Below are 17,456 nucleotides of genomic sequence, written 5' to 3' on the forward strand. Positions count from 1 at the left end.
AGACTCGCAAAGGGGGAAAGACGGAAAGCGATACCACCCACACAGACACATACGCAATCTCTATGGCGCATGCGCAAGGACCGAGTTTCCCCCTCTCCCCCGCATCTAGTTGGCTGGTCCCGTCACTCCCATGCCAGCGCATGCGTGTTCACCAGCTGGGAGGCCTGCCCCCCTCACCCCTCCCCTGTCACGTGATTTTGGCTGCGGGTCGGTGATGAGGTCACGTGAGAAGGCTGGTGGAGTCACGTGATCCGGGTGGTGCTTGGTGCTGTTATGGCTGCTGCCGTGCTGGTTGCGCTGCGGCAGCGGTTGGCGGGGCTGGGGCGGAGGCTGGAGCGGCTGAGAGGAGCGGGCGGAGATGGTGAGCGGGGGTTACCCCAGCGCCGTCGGCCCTGCCCGCTGGAGGCAGCCGGCGTGAAGGCGGTCCTTCTCCCTGTGGAGCGTCCTGGCCTCCTGCCCCATGTACAGCCGAGCCCTGCAGAGACGGCAGCGCCTCCCCATGGGCCAGCCTAACAAGAGCTCTGTCCCGGGTTCCTCATGGAGACTTGTTTCCACCGAGCCTCTGCCTGTCACTGTGGCAAGGGCTCATCTAGGCCAAAGAGAGACTTTTTCAACTAAAACTTGAATTCTAGTGTGTAGCCTCTTCCTAAAGCATCAGACCGTGAACTTAAAAAATAGGGAAGGTCAAACTTTGGCACAAAAGCAGTAGGCTGTCAAGAAAACGCGCCTCTGGCTTGTTTCAGTATTTTACTACTCAGCCGTTTGAGAGAACTAAAACGAAACAAATTTAGAGAGTAGGTTTTTGTGGTTACCGAGCCAGTGTTTCTGCAGATATTGTTATGATGGATACAAACGTGTAATGATAAAGTCAGGCAAGCCAGGCTGTTGAAAGACACTGATTGTAAGTTATTGCCAGACATTTTTCTGGCTTTCTAAGGAGGTCTTTTTTTCCCCATCCTCTTATAGATGCTTTTTTAGTGAAGGCTGCTATCTCGCTGGAGAAGCTGAAAGATCTTTGTAAAGAAGATAAAGAAATTGTAAATCCTTCAAATCTTTTGCAGCTTTACACACAGGTATGGTATTTAAATGAGACATGCTTTAAGAAACAGTCACATTTATCATTAAAATTAAAGAAAAGGTGGCATAGCATGAAAAGATTCCTCAATGTTCGTAGATGCCTGTAGTGTATTTTATGGTGGTTGCAAGCATTTTCAGAAAATTCAGGTCACTTTATGCTCTGGATCAGAGACAAGCAGAATTAATGGGAGTTGCACCAGTGTTAGAGGAGGACAACACTGAGTCTTGTCTATTATGTAGACTGAAATTATTGTAAGAATTTTAACTTTGTGATTTGTGAACTCTAGAGTGAGTTTTTCTAAATTAAATGTTATAAAATTAACTTTCAAATCATAACATTAACAAGCTCATTTTACTGTATATAATGTTTAATGAATTTGTTGAATGTTTTGTTTATAGTATGTTTTCCCTTTTTATAGATAGTCTTGGACATCACATATTTTGAGGAGAACCAACTTGTAGATGAAGATTTTCCAGAAGATTCTTCCTCACAGAGAGTTAAAGAACTTATCAGTATTCTTTCAGAACCAGAGGTTCTAGTTAAAGAAAGCAACATGCATCAAGATGTGAGTACTGAATTATGGCAAACAACCTTACTTCAAATGGTTGGGGTTTTTAATAGAGAATGACACTTATTTTTCATTTTGATGGGTAAACGACAAAATATTCTGAGGTCTTTTTAAAACGTTCTGATTCTTATCTGTCTATAAGCACTGATTCTTGAATGATGGTCTACAGACCACTTTTAGAAGCAGCTCACTAGACTCTCACGGTGGTGGTTCTTGCTAGTTGTAGTCCAGTCCAGGACTCATTAGAGTTTCAAGAGACCTTTTTGGGTGCCTAATCGAAAAACAATAAATTCTGTGCCCTTCACAGTTCTCATGTATTTCTTTGATTTCCTAGGGCTAAAACAACAGTTTTGGTTCAGCTTTTGAGTTTTATTTCAGCTACATGGTGTTCTTGGTACAGAGTTGTTAGAATGTCTATCCTGGAGACGAGGAGCTCTACTCTACATGTATTGTCACACTGTAAAAGAGAGAGGATGCTGGATAACAGAAAACACTGACTTTTTTAAAAAGGTAAAGCCCCTTTTCTTCACAAGCAGGCATTTTAAAATTTGTTGTAATTCTAACAAGCTAGTGATCGTGGGAAAACTGTGATCCTCAGACAAGCTGTTTGCTTTGAGTTAGATTGGAGTTTTGACAAAATCACAACAGTCACAAAGTATATTAGATTTTTAATCTATCCACAGTTTTCTCTTCTGTCATTGGACTGGATCACAGTTGAAAACTTGGAGTAAAATTTTCAGAAGCACCTAAGTGACTTGTTTACATCGGAAAATTTTACTAGTTAAGCTGCTATAGCTAAACAGATATAATTATACTGATATAAACCCCCTTGTGGATATTCTTTTTCAGTTGTCATGAATTCCTTCCAAAGGTTTTTCTTTTTTGTTTGTTTTTTTCAATATAAAAAAGGTGCTCTTAAATGTAATAACTGAATTGATGAAATTTAAACTTTAATTTATAATAGTATAACTTTTCCATGTAGACAGACCCTTAGGATACCAAATCCTATTGATTTTTTGAGATTTAAGCTTATATCTAAATATGTGTATTGCACTTGAAAATAGGATTTAGGCTCCTAATTCACATAAGCACTTTTGAAAATTTTACCCTTGGACATTGTCTACTTAAAATAATTTATTGAACTTTTAATCTGTTCAGCAGCCATTTGAAAAGTTACCTGAAAATACTTCTCTTGTGTTACCCATTAGTACATTAAATTTAATTTGAGCTAAAATTTTAAATCTCCCTAAAATAGCAATTTTAAAAGTCTTAACTAAAGTCATAAATATAGCAATCTAATATGGTTTATGTTGCATATCTGAACACAGGAAGATGGAAAAAAGTTAATTTCATGGATTTATGACTCTCCATAAATTAAAAAATTACTTTTGCCTTTAAAATTATATTCATCTTATTGTTTTTCCTTCACATAAGTACTTGAGAAAACATTTTAGTTTAAAATAATTCTGACTAGAATTGATTACATTGCAGTTGATCTAATTTGTTGTATGCTGTTCTAGCACTTTATTTTCTGTATAATTTATATTCAGTGTCTTAACGATGGAATCCATTACTTACTGAAGATGCTAAGGTTTAGATACCCTCCTCGGCTAAATGATGTCTCATTTCAGGATAAAGACACAGCTAGATTGCTCAGTGAAGGTAAATTGTTCTTCACCTGTTCCTTCTCCTTTATAAGATCCTCTACCATATAAATTTTTAAAAAGGCAGGTTGAACTTCATGCAGATTCGAATTCTGTCCCCTTTTAAGAACAATAAATCATAGAAACAGGCAAGAACAAATTGTCCTGTTTTCCTGTTCTGAATTGTGGACATGGGTGCGGAGAGAGAATAAGACAACTTGCTGAACTATAAATTCATCTCAGGAAAATGGACAGCTGAATGATCTAGTTATGGGATACAAAGCCTTTGACATCTAGGTCATTGGGTCAAATTCTGGTCTAGATCGTCAGTGCCCAAAAGTTATTAGCATCTGAAGACAGTTTGGTGCCAGTATGTTTTGTGATCTGTCCAGTTCTCAGTAGGCAAGTGTCAACATAATTGGCACTAAGTGGTACCTTGCTGGCAGTCTCTACAGTCATGCTTAGGATTAAATGGACATGGTCGATTAACTGTGTTCACAGTGCTAGAGATCGTACTTCCAGAACTGGGTTGAGTCACATTAGGTAGAGTTGAGACATTTTTACTGTCACTGCCTATGCTGTACCTGTTATATATCACTATTGCTATTACTGCTTTTCATCTGAGGATCTTAAAGTACTTTAAAAAAACTGAATTTAGCTTCACCCTCTTCCCCCCCTCCCCCCCCAGCACCATCTGTATATAACATTTTAGTCAAATGTTTTAAAAAAAAAAAATGGGGAGTCACTATTCAACAAATTCTTTTGAGGTGGCACTGTACATTTATATAAACGATGAAAATTGAAGCACAGGCTGGTTAAATGAATTTAAAAAATTCAAATAGGAAGTGTTTTGGAGCGAGGATTAAGACAGTCACCGGGGTTTTCAATCTAGCCTTGTCATAAGTATACAATTCACTTTTTATAAAGTAAGAGTTAATAGGACTTTTTATTATTATCTTATAGTCTTTGTCTCTTCACTTCTTTAGTAATCTTTTTTCTTTGTAAAAGACCATGGATATCTACTGTATGGCATTGTCCAAATACTAAAACTACTAATACTACTGGGGAGCTGCTTTTTAAACACGGTGCAGCTGAGGAAGTGCAGAAAGTTTGTTTACCTATTTTAAAAAAACCTCTGCCTCTGTAGTGACATTCTGTATTTTTATAAACCATTGCAGTAAACACTGATACCTGTCAGAAAATTGTATATGGCAAAGTTGGTATTAAAACCCATCTTTTACTGGAAGACAGAGTGCCCAAAGTAATGAGCTAGGACTTAGACTTGGAGTCTTTTTTGCAGCTTTGCCACTGGCCTACTAGGTGACCTTGGGCAAGTTACTTCACTTCTCTGTGCTTTCATGTATTCTTCTGTAAAATGAGGATAATGATACTTACTGCCTTTGTAAAATTCTTGATCTGTTGAAAAGCATTAAGTTAATGATTATTAGTTAAACAGAATAAGAGGGGAGAAATAAGGGTTGTGTCACCTGGAGTCTTGAATTCTAAATTGTTTTTGCAGGTATATTTAGTGATACCCATGTACTGGCCATGATGTATATTGGAGAAATGTGTTACTGGGGACTGAAGCACTGTGGAGAAGAAAAGCCTGGACCCTATGAAATGGATTCTGAATCTAATACTGAACTGTATTGCAGCTTACATAGTGCAGTGCTGCATTTCCGAGAAGTAGGAGAAAAGATGTTAATGAAATATGTGGCTGTGTGTGAGGGACTCTTAAAAGGACAAGACTGGAATACAGCAAATGCAAAACTAATCTTGGACTACTTCAAGAAATTCCATAGTTAGCTTAATTAACCAGTTGCTGTTATCCATTCTTTACAAGAAAGTTGCAATATATGATGAACACAAGTAGAAAGATCAACATTAAACTGAGACAAAACACTGTTAAAACCTCAGTAGTGTGACTATTTTTCTTGTGCTATTGGAAATTTTACAGCTACGATTCTGAAAGCTGTGGGGGAGAATTGCTATTTATTTGGTTAAAAACATCTTACAATTTAGTGAGCTTCCAATCAGGCGAACTGCCTGTATTCTCAATATTAAATTCTGAAGAGGGTAGGTGTGTACACGTGTGTGTGACGCATATTCTTTTGGCACTGAATGGTTGAGGATAACACAGCTGCTCAACAGTCATGAATAACAATGATAGCAGAGAACTTGTTGATGGGGGATTTTGTGATGTGTACAGCTATCACCCACTACCACCACAGAAGCGAACAGTGAAAGTGAGAGTCTGTTATTATGGCTTTAGGTACTGTGGTTAAAATCGAAATATCCTCCCTCTCCTCGTACAGATCGTAGGTAAAAGCCCTTTCTAGTGCTGGAGAGCCGGTTTGAGGTTGTTTCTAAAGAAGCCCTGCCCTTAGTTCCAACCTTGCCTGCTGTAGGGCTGCCTTATCCAGCTGCTCTAATACTTAAGCCCATGTTAAGAGCGCAGCAGCCTGCGTTGCTGCTCTCACCGTTGCACCGGGGATACGTGCCGCTGAGCTGCGGCTGGGGTCCCTGTATCGTTCCGAGGGTGCGGGGCTCCCGCCAAGGCTCTGCACCAGCTGGGCTGAGCCCCAGGCTGGCTGCCGCGGGAGGCCCGGGGTTTCCCCCTGCCTTGACCCGCAGGCGCGCGTGAGGCCCCCGGCACCTGAGTGGCCTCTGACGGGGGCGCGGCGCGGTGCAGGGCGGCAGCGCAGCTGGGAGGCGGCCGGGGCGCCGCGTGGGTTTTCGGTGACCCGGTAGCGCTCCCCTCTCCACGCCCCGCTCCCTGCCGGCTGGCAGCCGCCCCGCGAGCTGGAGGCCGGGATCTCCGAGCCGGGCCAGGGCCTGGCACCGCCTGCCGAGAGCGAGCAGCGCCCTCGGGGCTCTCGGCCGCAGCCGGTGGGCGAGGCAATGGCAGCGGGCAACGCTGGGGACTGGGGCCGCCTGGAGTCCGCCCTGCGCAGCAGCCTCCGCCTCCTCAGGGACAGGTGGGCCCGGGGGCCGAGGCAGCGCGGCGGGCAGGCGGCGGCCGCAGAGCGGTCGAGAAGCGGCCTCGAGGAGGCCGGCGAAGAGGTTTGCGCCCTGCAGACGCTGCCGGTGAGTGAGTGACCCGGCTCCTGCCACCCCTCCGCCCAGCCCAGCCACCTGCCTCCCTCCGTCTCTAGCCCACCCACCCCGGGCTCTCCTCCTCGTCTCTCTGACCACTCCAGCCATCCGGTTCCCATCCTGTTTGCAGCACTTGGGCGCGCCCATAAATCAAAGGCATGGTCAGATTATTCTGCCCTGCCTTCAGAAATTACCACCTGGGGGTTCATGTCTGATACCAGAAGGCTCTTTTTCACCAGGGTTCTCGCAACAACATTTTTGGTGGCCTCCAACTCTTGCTGGTGGCCGCACTCGCACTTTTTCCTACAACAAGAAAAGGAGTACTAGTGGCACCATAGAGACTAACAAATTTATTTGAGCATAAGCTTTCGTGAGCTACAGCTCACTTCATCAGATGCATTCAGTGGAAAATACAGTGAGGAGATTTTATATACACAGAGAACATGAAACAGTGGGTGTTAGCATACACACTGTAAGGAGAGTGATCAGGTAAGGTGAGCTATTACCAGCAGGAGAGAAAAAAACCCTTTTGTAGTGATAATCAGGGTGGCCCATTTCCGGCAGTTGACAAGAACATGTGAGGAACAGTGGGGGTGGGGGGAAACATGGGGAAAGGGGTGAGGAACAGTAGGGGGGGAAACAAACATGTGTGGTCGGGGATAAGGGTTGGCGCTGGGGGTTGGTGCCCACTGCTGTGTGGTCAGGGCCAGGGATTGGGGGGGTCGGCACCCGGAGCCAGCACCTGCTGCCGCAAGACCGGGGCCTGCGGTCAGCACCAAGGGTCAGCACTTGGGGTCCATGCCCACTGCCGTGCGACCGGGGCAAGGGATTGGCATCAGAATCCAGGGCCAGCACCTGCTAGAGCCTGGGGTTGGTGCGTGCTGCCATGTGACCAAGGCTGGGGATCGGCGCCCATGGCCAGCACCCCCCAGAGCATAGGGTTGACATCCATGAGTAGTATCTGGGGTCAGCAACTAGGGCTGGGGGCAAGAGCACGTGGCTGGGATTGGCCCCTGGGGCAAGCAGCCACCGCCAGGGTTGGCACTTGGGGTCCACACCTGCTGCCATGCGGCCAAGGCTAGGGGTCAGCATCCAGAGCCAGCAAACTGCTGGAGCCCAAGGCCAGGGATCTGAACCCCAGCACCCAGTGCTGGGGATCTGCACCCAGCACTGGCAGACACTGGAGCCGAGGGTTGGCACCCAGGGTCAGTGACCATGGCTGGGGGTCAGAGTGTGCTGCCAGGGATCAGCGCCTGATGCCTGCGGCTGCCACTGGGGTTGGGGGTTGGCACCATGTGGCGAGAGCTGGGGATCGGAGTCTGCGGCTGCGCAGCCAGGGGTTGGAGCCTGAAGACCCATGGCTGAAGGCCAGGGCTGCATGGCCAGAGCTGGGGGTCAGTGCCTGAAACCCTGGGGCTAGAGCCGGATGTTGGCACCTGAAGCCTCATTGCTGCAGCAGGTGATCTGCAGTCAAGCTCCCTAAGTCCCCACCCCAGGGCTAAAGCGTGAGCCCCACTAAGCCACTCTTCCCCCCAGGTAGAGAACTCATCTTGCTCCTTCAGCATTGTTCTCCTCCTGTCTCCAGAGATGGTGCAGGGCGGCGTGTCCAAGAGCAACAGGGAGGAAAGGGGAAGGCCTATGCTTTGCCCTCCCTCCCCACCAGTCACCCACCCAGGAGGCTGTCGTGGCCACAGGGAAACCCCCTGGTGACTGCGTTCAGCCACGGTGGCCACATTTGAGAAACGCTGATTCTAGCAGATAAAGGCATAACAAGATTCAGTGGCTGGAAGCTGAAATTATCAAAATTCAACCTGGAGATAAAGTGTACGTTTTTTAACAATAAGGATAATCAATCATTTGGAGTCTAAATCCAGATTGGACATCTTTCTAAAAACTATGCTCTTATTCAGCAACAAATTGTTGGTCTAGATACAGGGATTGCAGATAATCTATGGCCTGTGTTATACAGGAAGTCAATCATGGTCCCTTTTTGACTTTATAATGTAGTGACCTGTTCCATGTTTATACTTTTGCATGTGAAGTAATATTATTTTTGCTTTTATTTTTCCCTCCTAATCTCTTCTATTTGCATTAGTGAGGTCCTCGGTCATTAAAACTGCTCTTCTTTAATGTTTTCAGATTGATGTGCAGTTATACATTATGTCATTTCTCTCACCCCAAGACCTGTGCCATTTGGGAAGCACAAATAAGTACTGGAGTTTAGCTGTGCGGGATCCATTGTTATGGCGATATTTTCTCTTGCGGGATCTCCCTTCTTGGTCTTCTGTTGACTGGAAATCACTTCCAGATGTGGAAATCTTTAATAAATCCTTTTCTGAGCTAAATAATAATGCATTGTATGACTATATGACAATGTAAGTATTTTGCGTTTCTCCAATGTGTATAAAGCAGTATAACTTACCCCAAATCCAGATTTTAAAATCACAACTCTGCTAGTCTAATTACAGGAAAATATTACTTGACTCTTGAAGTGGTTTTGCAGATAAAATGCATTTCTGGTGCCTTGAAAGGAAGTTTCTAATTATGTAACAATTCTGTCAGTTCTTTCTGTTTGCAATATTCATACATACCTATTTAATTCCAAAGGATTTCAAAGCATTTTGCAAATGATACACATATAACGCCACAGAAATGCAGCCACCTCAGAATAGGAGTTAGAGAGCCAGCCACAGCATGCTATACAAAAACTGTGGTGGTAATATTTTTGCCCAGAAGACAAGCAAACTCCTACTCTTACCAAAAGTACTATGTAGAGCAAATGGGATTTTAGTTTTTAAGGTCTTATCTGACAGACTCAGGTACAGAAAATTGCATGAAAAATCTATCTCTACAGTCGATCAACTATATTAAAAGAATATTAATGTTGCAAAGTCAAGCACTCATCGAATAAACCAGAGGTCCTTTGGAATAAAATAGTATTTCATGTAATAAGCATAATAATGTCCAGGCAACCTTAATTTTGGCATTTCCTAACTTTTGCATCTTGACTTTGGAACCTTAATGTTCTTTTAATATAGCTTTTTTTTGGATACAACTTCCTAATTTAAAAAAAACGGGGAAAAAATCTGTTACATGGAACAATATTGGCAATAATTGATGTTCTCGAATATGTGGATCAGCCACTAGAGAGGAATGAGACACATGCTTTGTCAGTGCTGTGCTTTCACAATTATTTGCTGACAACAGAGGAATGTAGGTGTTCAGGATCCCTGGGTTCAATTCTAAGTTGTGTGTTCAAGAGGGCACAGACCCTTATATCCCTGTGCTCCTAGCCTGTTCTTGTTCCCCTTTCTTTTATCCACCTCCTGGCTCCTGCCTCTCTCCCACTCCAGTTCAACTCCCTGATTCTGCCCTCTTCCCCCTGCACATCTATGTACATTCCTCTATCCCCCGCCTCTGCAGCTGTCTACCCACCTACTCTTCTGGTGCTCCCCATCCTCTGGCTCTTGTATCCCACTGCTATCCTGAGTACCAATCCAGTGCCTTAACCACAAAAATATTTCTCACTGGACCGATACTTCTCATTTGTTTACATAGGCTACATAACAACCATCAGTTAACAACTCTGTCACTACTGACCTCATCGATATGAATCAGCAACCTACAAGTCACAAGTAAAATACATTGGGGACCTAATTTGGTTGACAGTAATTAATATTGCCTCTGTATTTTGTGTTTAATTTTTAATTATATCTATTTTACCCAGATACAAAAAGAGCTGTCCTCCGAGTAGACATTTGAAATCAAGCCGTCACACATATGGAGCTGTGACTTCCTTTTTACAATCACTGGTCACGCAAGCAGAACCTCGCTTTGCCCTTTTTGGACCAGGTTTAGAAGAATTGGATGAATCTTTGGTGCGAAGAATGATGACTTGCCCAGACATTTTGCCTGTAGCTGGCTTACCTCAAAGACAAATCCATGGTAATAGTCAGTTGTTTCTTTAAAAACATGTTCTACAAGAGAAAAGGTGCTTTTTATACCTCCCTTTAAAACGAATATTAGTTTTATAGACTATGTTATACAGGAGATCAGACTAGATGATTGCAAAGACCCCTTTTGGACTTAGGTTCTATGAATCTATACTAAAACTGGATTTTTTTTCTCTCTGTGGCTCATTAGAGGAATAAAATACCATTGTGGAACAATAAGCATTCAGGGTGAAATCTTGGTACCTTGAAGTCCGTGGGAAAACTCACATTGAAATCAATTCGGGCGGGGGTGGGGGAGATGGGAGAGGAGGTGTGTGTCAAGATTTTACCCTGGGGTTTTGGTCCAGAACTTAAAGTCAAACATGCTGTTGATCATGGATAAGTCTTGAGCCCAGTTTTCTTTAGCTGACATTAATACTATGTCCTTTTCTTTTTTAAATTACTTTTGCTTGATTGCCTGCACATTATACAAAAAAAGGAAAAGTGGATGACTGACCCCATTTCCTGCTATAATATCCTACTTAAATCTAAGTTTATATATGAGATTGGTAATAAAATGCCTTTATTAAAAAGAACAGTGACGTAGGAAAATATAGGAAGTAGTTAAATGATTAATCAACAGGATTTTACATAAAATATAGTTCTAAACATCTGCAGTTTCCCCTCACTCTAAACCAGAGTAAAAAAACTCAAAAATTATTTGGTTGGGAGCCACTGATATTTATTTATTCATAACTGATTTGGAATAATGAAGTTGTACTCACAGGTAGCATATGCAAATATGCATTTTGAGTGCTGTTTTCCTGCTGTTACATGTCACGCTTGTTGCATCTTTTTTTAAATTAGGTGTAAGACATTTTGGATAGAACTCAATATGTAATTTAAGAACAGGAAGCGTAGTAGAACTTGATCCTGATTGGGGTGTCCAGGTGCTTCTGCAGTACAAATTTTAAATAACTTATTTATGTACTTGAAATAATTGCAAGTGCCATCCAATTTTTTATAGCAATACTTAATTAAATTACCAGCATCTCAGTGTGATCAATTTAGTGTGTGTCTAAAGTCACATTCTGATGTAATGAATATATTTTCTTGTAATATAGAGACACACTTGATTAAATGTATCCAATTTATGATCCTTATGGATTTTTCAGCCTTTGGCGTTAGTTGTCTTCAGCAACTGAATATTTTTATATCCTAAATTCATTTTGTTCCTCTTGTAGGGATTGGATCAGGAGTCAGTTTTCAATTTAATAACCATCAAAATTTCAATATTCTGACATTGTATTCAACTACCAGGTAAGGCTTGTTCTCTGCAAAAATAAAGCTGAATGTTCTCAGTTATTTCGGCTTTTTCTCCTGGTCTCAACCACGGATGTAATTTGGATATCACAGCACTTGATTATTTCTGTAAATCAGGTGAATGGACATCTCCTGTAAATTACATCAGTTGCCACTGCCACTCACAAATTGTGTGGCAGAAGGTAGGCCTAGTTTTTTAAATCTGGCCCAAAGAATCTTTGATCAGCATGAGTATGCACAAAGAGCAGTACCTTTCCTTTTTGTGTCTCTAATTTTATTTTTGAAATTTATAAGCATGAACCTACCCATTGGTGCATGTTAGTATGGATCTTGCAAAACTGGTTAACTATGCATGCAAATTATAAAAAGCTGTTTCAGGGATGAAACTGTTCTGTATGTTTTGGCCATTCCCCTCTCCCCTCTTTGTGGAGTCTCTCCCTTTTCCTATTCTGCTTCCAAATTAGTCTGGATAATTTTGTTAAATGTTTGGGGTGTTTTCATATTTTTCAGCGTGGAAAGGAAGAGAGCAAGAACAGAGCAAACTGTTACAGTCAATAAGATGTTTTACCAAGAAAACAGCATAGGAGGGAATCAACAGGCAGTACACTACAATGTAATTGCTCAGGTTAAAAAGGTGTGCGAAGTAGTTGATGGATTCATCTATGTTGCTAATGCGGAAGCTCATAAAAGTAAGGAATATTAATTTTAACTATGTTGACTCATATTTTTTGGATGGTTGAGATGCTACTAGTACATGAGAATACATTTATACTTTGAAGGCCACATTCTGATTTTATTATTCACCTTCAGAAGTACAGAGAAAGATACTAATCAATATGAGTAAGAATTATGAGTCCAAATGAACTTAGTGTGGTTTCAGGACAGTTCTTACTAATGATTGACTACTGAATCTGCTATATAACTTGAGGAATTTAATTTTACAAGGACACTAATAAGCAGGCTATATGCAGTTTTGCTACAATATAAAAGCAAGGTGTGGTCAGTTATTCCTTTTGTGTAAATAATTGTTTGGTATTAATTCTTAATAATCTGAGCTAAAGATCAGAGCAAATGAGATGGGGATTTAAAAAATGTCAATTGGAAAGATTTAGTTTTGTTAATTGCTTTCTTGTTTAAGGAGACTAAGTAAAGTCCTCTTATTCATGTCTGAATACTAGTGACATCATAGCAGAATTTTTTGGAAGCCTTTGTGATCCATCACTAACTTTGCGCACACAACAGCTGACTTCCCCATGATCTGCCACACACCATCTGTCCTTCTGCTCACTGCTCATCATCTACTACGGTGGCCCATCACCATTCCTTCCATGATAACTTTCTCAAGGATATTTCCATCTTTATGCCAAATGTGACCAAAGTATATAAGTTTGCACCTGTTGATTTCCAAGTGCAGAGTCCACTTCTCTCCAATAATATTTCTAACATAAGCATGCATTGTCTTCTCCGTTCAGGAGATATGCAAGAGTCTTTTCCAGCACCACATCTCTTCTTTTTTCTTCTTGTCAACTGTATTAGCTTTCCAGGATTCACATCTATAAGTTGCTATGGAAAAAATTAAGCTTTTGAGCAATCTAACCGTAATACATTTTGAGATACCATGGTTTTTCCACAGTTTCATGAGGGAGGCCTTGGCTGAGCAAGCCATCCCTAGTTGTCTTCAGATTTCTTTGGAGCAGCCTCCTTGGTTGAATATGTATGATCCCACATAATTAAATTCATCTGTTGGCTCTACAGCTTCACTGCTGATCATGGTGTTTGCTTGCATCCTGTTGTAATTAATCATGTCAACGTACGTGAATTTCATTTTTGCCACATTCAGGAATAGTCCATATTCCTCACTAACTGTTTTTTCAGACTCCAACATTTATTGCATTGCATCGATTGGTTTCACCAAAGAGCATCATATCATCAGCATATCTGAGGTTGGTTACGAAGTGTTCATCAGTGGAAGTCCCAGTTCCTTCCACCTTATCAAAATCTTCCAGGGCTTGTCTCATGATAAATTCTGCATATACATTGAAAAGACCTGGGGACAGAATACACTCATGTCTCGTACTCTTCCCAATGGAAAGCCACTCACTGTTGCCCACTGCTGTTCACATGATAGTTTTCATTTTATTCCAGAGTTCATTCGGGTTGTTTCTTCTCTTTAAGGAGACTGTCCATTATCAAATGGTTGGTAAAGTTTCTACAGTTTCTCCTAATGTATGCACTGAAGTATCTCATTAGTTTATCAGACGTCTGGCACTGCACTGAAACAGAGTTCTGCTATCATCTAAAGTTCTTTCCTTGCTTATTTTCATGTCATGATGGTATAACTCTCCTTCTTTGACCTAGTCTTAAACAGTTGTGTGTTTTCTGATTTACCAGTCCATTAACGGGAAGTTGAATCAAACAGGTTACCTGTTGATTTTTAAAATTTGTTTCAGTTGGGAGTATTTAAACTGGAGCATGTATTTACATTTAGGATTGTTTCTAGCATCTCATTTTATTTACAGAAGATGTAAAACTATAATGAAGAAACATGTCCTGAATATCTTTTAATACTGAAAGTGTGTTTACTTTTTGTTTCTTCAGCCATGCTAGATTGTCTTCAAATCATTGCCTTTGAAAAGGAGGAAAAAGTCAAATCAGGAAGGGAGAGATGGAAGGAAGGGGGAGGTGGGGCAACTCACTGCCCTAACTGCCTCTGTGAAAGTTAGGAAAATTGCCTATTGTGACTTTGGTTATTATCGCTTGGAAGGTAGTCCAATAACTACAATGATGTGTATCCTCCTAAGAACCAAGATAGAAGAAAATGTAATAAAGATGAGTTTGATTATATATAGCGGGGTTTGTATATAGTCTAATACTCATATTTCAAACTGTTTTCTAGAACACGACCGTCAAGATGAATTTGCTCATATTTTGGCAATGATAGATCCAACTCTTGGGCCTCCAAACAGGCCTGTACTGATTTTGTCCTGCACCTCTGAAGTTGACATTAAAAGAATCCCTTGTGTTTACATGGCACATCAACTGCAATTAAATCTGCTAAGCCAACCATGGATGGTATCTTCACTTCTTAAAATATTTGTTTTCTTTTTACTCATCCTCTTTATATTGTCTCGTGAGTGAGCAGTAATGTTTGAAGTGGACTTTAATATAAATATTAGTGGCACACTGTAGCTAAAGGAGAACTGCTAGGCAGAAAAGCTTAAATACAGATTTTAGGTAAAATATTTTCCTTTGCCTTCATAAGTATAATGTTGGAAAGCTTTGTGTACTTTTAAAACATACCACTGTTAATTAGAAGACTACATAATTTGAATTAAAATATACTAGAAATTATAGAATTCATAATCTATGTGAAATTCTAAAGTTTGAAACTTTGTTCCCCCAAGAGTTATAAAAAGGAATTTCAAATAACCTGTGATTCCAACTGATACTGTGAAGGAAATAAGATGTCAGATAAACTAACTGATAAACAGCAGAGGGGAGGTTTAAGAGAGAACTCTATAGGAAATCAGTAATGTACAGCTTTTCTAATGACTCTCTTTATTCATCCTCTGAACAGTACTGTTTCCTTTCCCCTAATTTACTCTAAGAAACATGTTCTGTTTAAGGGACCTGGAAGCCAGTGACAAAACAGGCAGATTTGACAATATTTTTAAGAACAAATATGGAATGTTAATCTAGTATCTGTACACTCAATATGTATATCCATATACCACATTAACATCTGCCATTATTGGTTTTACAGGTGCAAGATTCTGTAGCTGCTACTTTAAGTGGACTGTTAAATGGAATTGAGTGGATCCTGGGAGAGGTTGAATGTAAAAATGCACAATGATCAGACTTGCTTAGTCATACTGTATGGACTTTGTCATTTGCAAAGAGTATGAAGTGAACATTTTGCCCTGATGTTGTACTGACTGATAAGAGATTTAAAAGGCAGCCCTCCGTGATTACAAATATTTTAATAATCAACATTCTTCCAAATGTAGACTTGAATTATAAATGAAAGCAAGTTTGACTGGATACCAACATTTGACAAAGAAATGGGTTTGATTTTTTTTTTTAATTTGCGGTTTTTATAATGCTTTTCATTCTCAGCATATTCTATAACATAAAATATTCTGCAAACCTTGACCCCCAATTAGTTTAATGCCAGAATAACCCTATCACCTAGGTGTGCGTCATACCAGACTTGGATTAGGATGGTTTGGCGAAGATGGAGTTCTGTCTTGTTCTCTCTTGGGACTGAGAGAGGCCAGACAGAAATCCATTTTCTCCAACCCATCCTAAATATGTCAGAGGTAGAGGGCCACATGTGTTTTCATGGAACTAAGGGCTCTGGGAGAAAAGAGAAACTTGAGCCTGCAGCCCTGTGTGAGTAGCTCCGACAGCTGGCTGCAAGAGGGGCTACTATGGGATCAGAGTAGGAAGATAGGCAGTTTTCATGGAGCCAGTCGTCTCTGCTTTACCTCCACCTCCATCCATGGCACTTGGATACTACAGTGGTGAGGATCATACAAGTACCTGTATAGAACAGTGTTATAATTCTGTATTCATAGGTGTAACAGCCCTCTACCTCTGACATATTTTGGGTGAACGTTCTATCAATACTATAAAATTAAGCTAGTGTCTCTTAGTTTTACTATTGAGATCTCTGTGAGAAATGAGGGCACTTAACATTTGGGAGGCCTGGGTCCTCAAGCAGAACTGTCCAGAGTGAGGCCTATCAAGAGAAAATACAAACACGTTTAGATGCCAGAGCATGCACAGCAAGTGTTCCAGAATAACTTCATCATTCCTCCTATCAAAATACAGAGGACTTTCCAAGTGGCCCTTACTCCCATTATCACTGAATGGAAGGTTGAATTGGTCTCACTCCTGCAAAATATCTATTTCAAAACATTCCATTTGCAAAGTTCCTTTTTTTAAAAACTTTCCAGTGATTGATATTTAGGCCAGGGGTAGAAATAAAGGAAATTCAAAAACATTTCCTGTTTCTATAGCCTCAGGTAGCCAAGGCGTCCTAACTGTTGTTGTATCAGCGCTCATAAGGGACAATCTGGAGTTCTAAGATTAACCCTGGGAGCACCAATATGCCTATTCTAGCTTTTATTTTTTAATAGTGTGTATGTGTATATAGTTCTCTTGTAAGATACTCTATAGAACAGAAGAGATAAAACACATGTATAATGCAATCAATATTTTGGATACATATACATAAATACCGTAAATACATATGGATCTCAATACTTTGTAATATGGCTTCACGTGAACTGCTGGTTGTAAAAAAATAATAATAATAATTTAAAAATGCTACTATAGTCTAATAGCCACTCTGCTCTGTAGAGAGAGACTGCAACTGTCTCTGGTGCCACTGCAGCTCCTACCGTTTCATCCGTTGGGAAGGAGGATTCATTTATGCAGTGATCGCTATTGTAATAGCACTCTCTTTTCTCCCTTCAAAAATGTGTAATAAATTGTTTTTTAAAGATGGCAGATCTTTCTTATTTGTGTGGGCACCATAAACATCTGTGCTGTCCAGTAACAGTTAACAAAAAATATCTCTTCCATGGTGTAATTGGTGCAGAAATATGGGCATAGACCAAAACAATGATGTTATTTTCAAGAGTATGGGAAGGTAACAAGTTTCAGTTAGAAAAAGGAGAAAATGGATACAGGGAAATTTTTTTTCTTTTACTTTTTTCAGAAGGTAACATGAACAATGGGGAGAGTTAAAGAGAATTTGAAAAAAAAAAGTTCTTCATATTGTCTTGTATAACATTTTTATTTAAGGGATG

The 17,456-nt window shown here is 40.9% G+C and overlaps 2 protein-coding genes across 2 annotated transcripts; both read left to right on the plus strand.

Annotated features, from left to right (window-relative positions):
• Positions 1 to 227: 227 nt before the first annotated feature.
• RIMOC1 (RAB7A interacting MON1-CCZ1 complex subunit 1) lies at positions 228 to 5,205 on the plus strand. Its single transcript, XM_077816799.1, has 6 exons — positions 228 to 361; positions 967 to 1,073; positions 1,497 to 1,643; positions 2,025 to 2,156; positions 3,197 to 3,308; positions 4,809 to 5,205. Exons 1-6 carry the CDS (start codon positions 274 to 276, stop codon positions 5,093 to 5,095), a joined length of 873 nt encoding a protein of 290 aa, XP_077672925.1. The 5' UTR covers positions 228 to 273; the 3' UTR covers positions 5,096 to 5,205.
• An 867-nt stretch (positions 5,206 to 6,072) lies between these two features.
• FBXO4 (F-box protein 4) lies at positions 6,073 to 17,152 on the plus strand. The gene is made up of 7 exons (XM_077816800.1): positions 6,073 to 6,376; positions 8,525 to 8,760; positions 10,113 to 10,330; positions 11,562 to 11,637; positions 12,151 to 12,329; positions 14,537 to 14,712; positions 15,404 to 17,152. Exons 1-7 carry the CDS (start codon positions 6,191 to 6,193, stop codon positions 15,491 to 15,493), a joined length of 1,161 nt encoding a protein of 386 aa, XP_077672926.1. The 5' UTR covers positions 6,073 to 6,190; the 3' UTR covers positions 15,494 to 17,152.
• Positions 17,153 to 17,456: the final 304 nt, after the last annotated feature.

The sequence above is a fragment of the Eretmochelys imbricata genome, chromosome 5 (assembly GCF_965152235.1).
Source record: "Eretmochelys imbricata isolate rEreImb1 chromosome 5, rEreImb1.hap1, whole genome shotgun sequence".
Taxonomy (NCBI): Eukaryota; Metazoa; Chordata; order Testudines; family Cheloniidae; genus Eretmochelys; species Eretmochelys imbricata.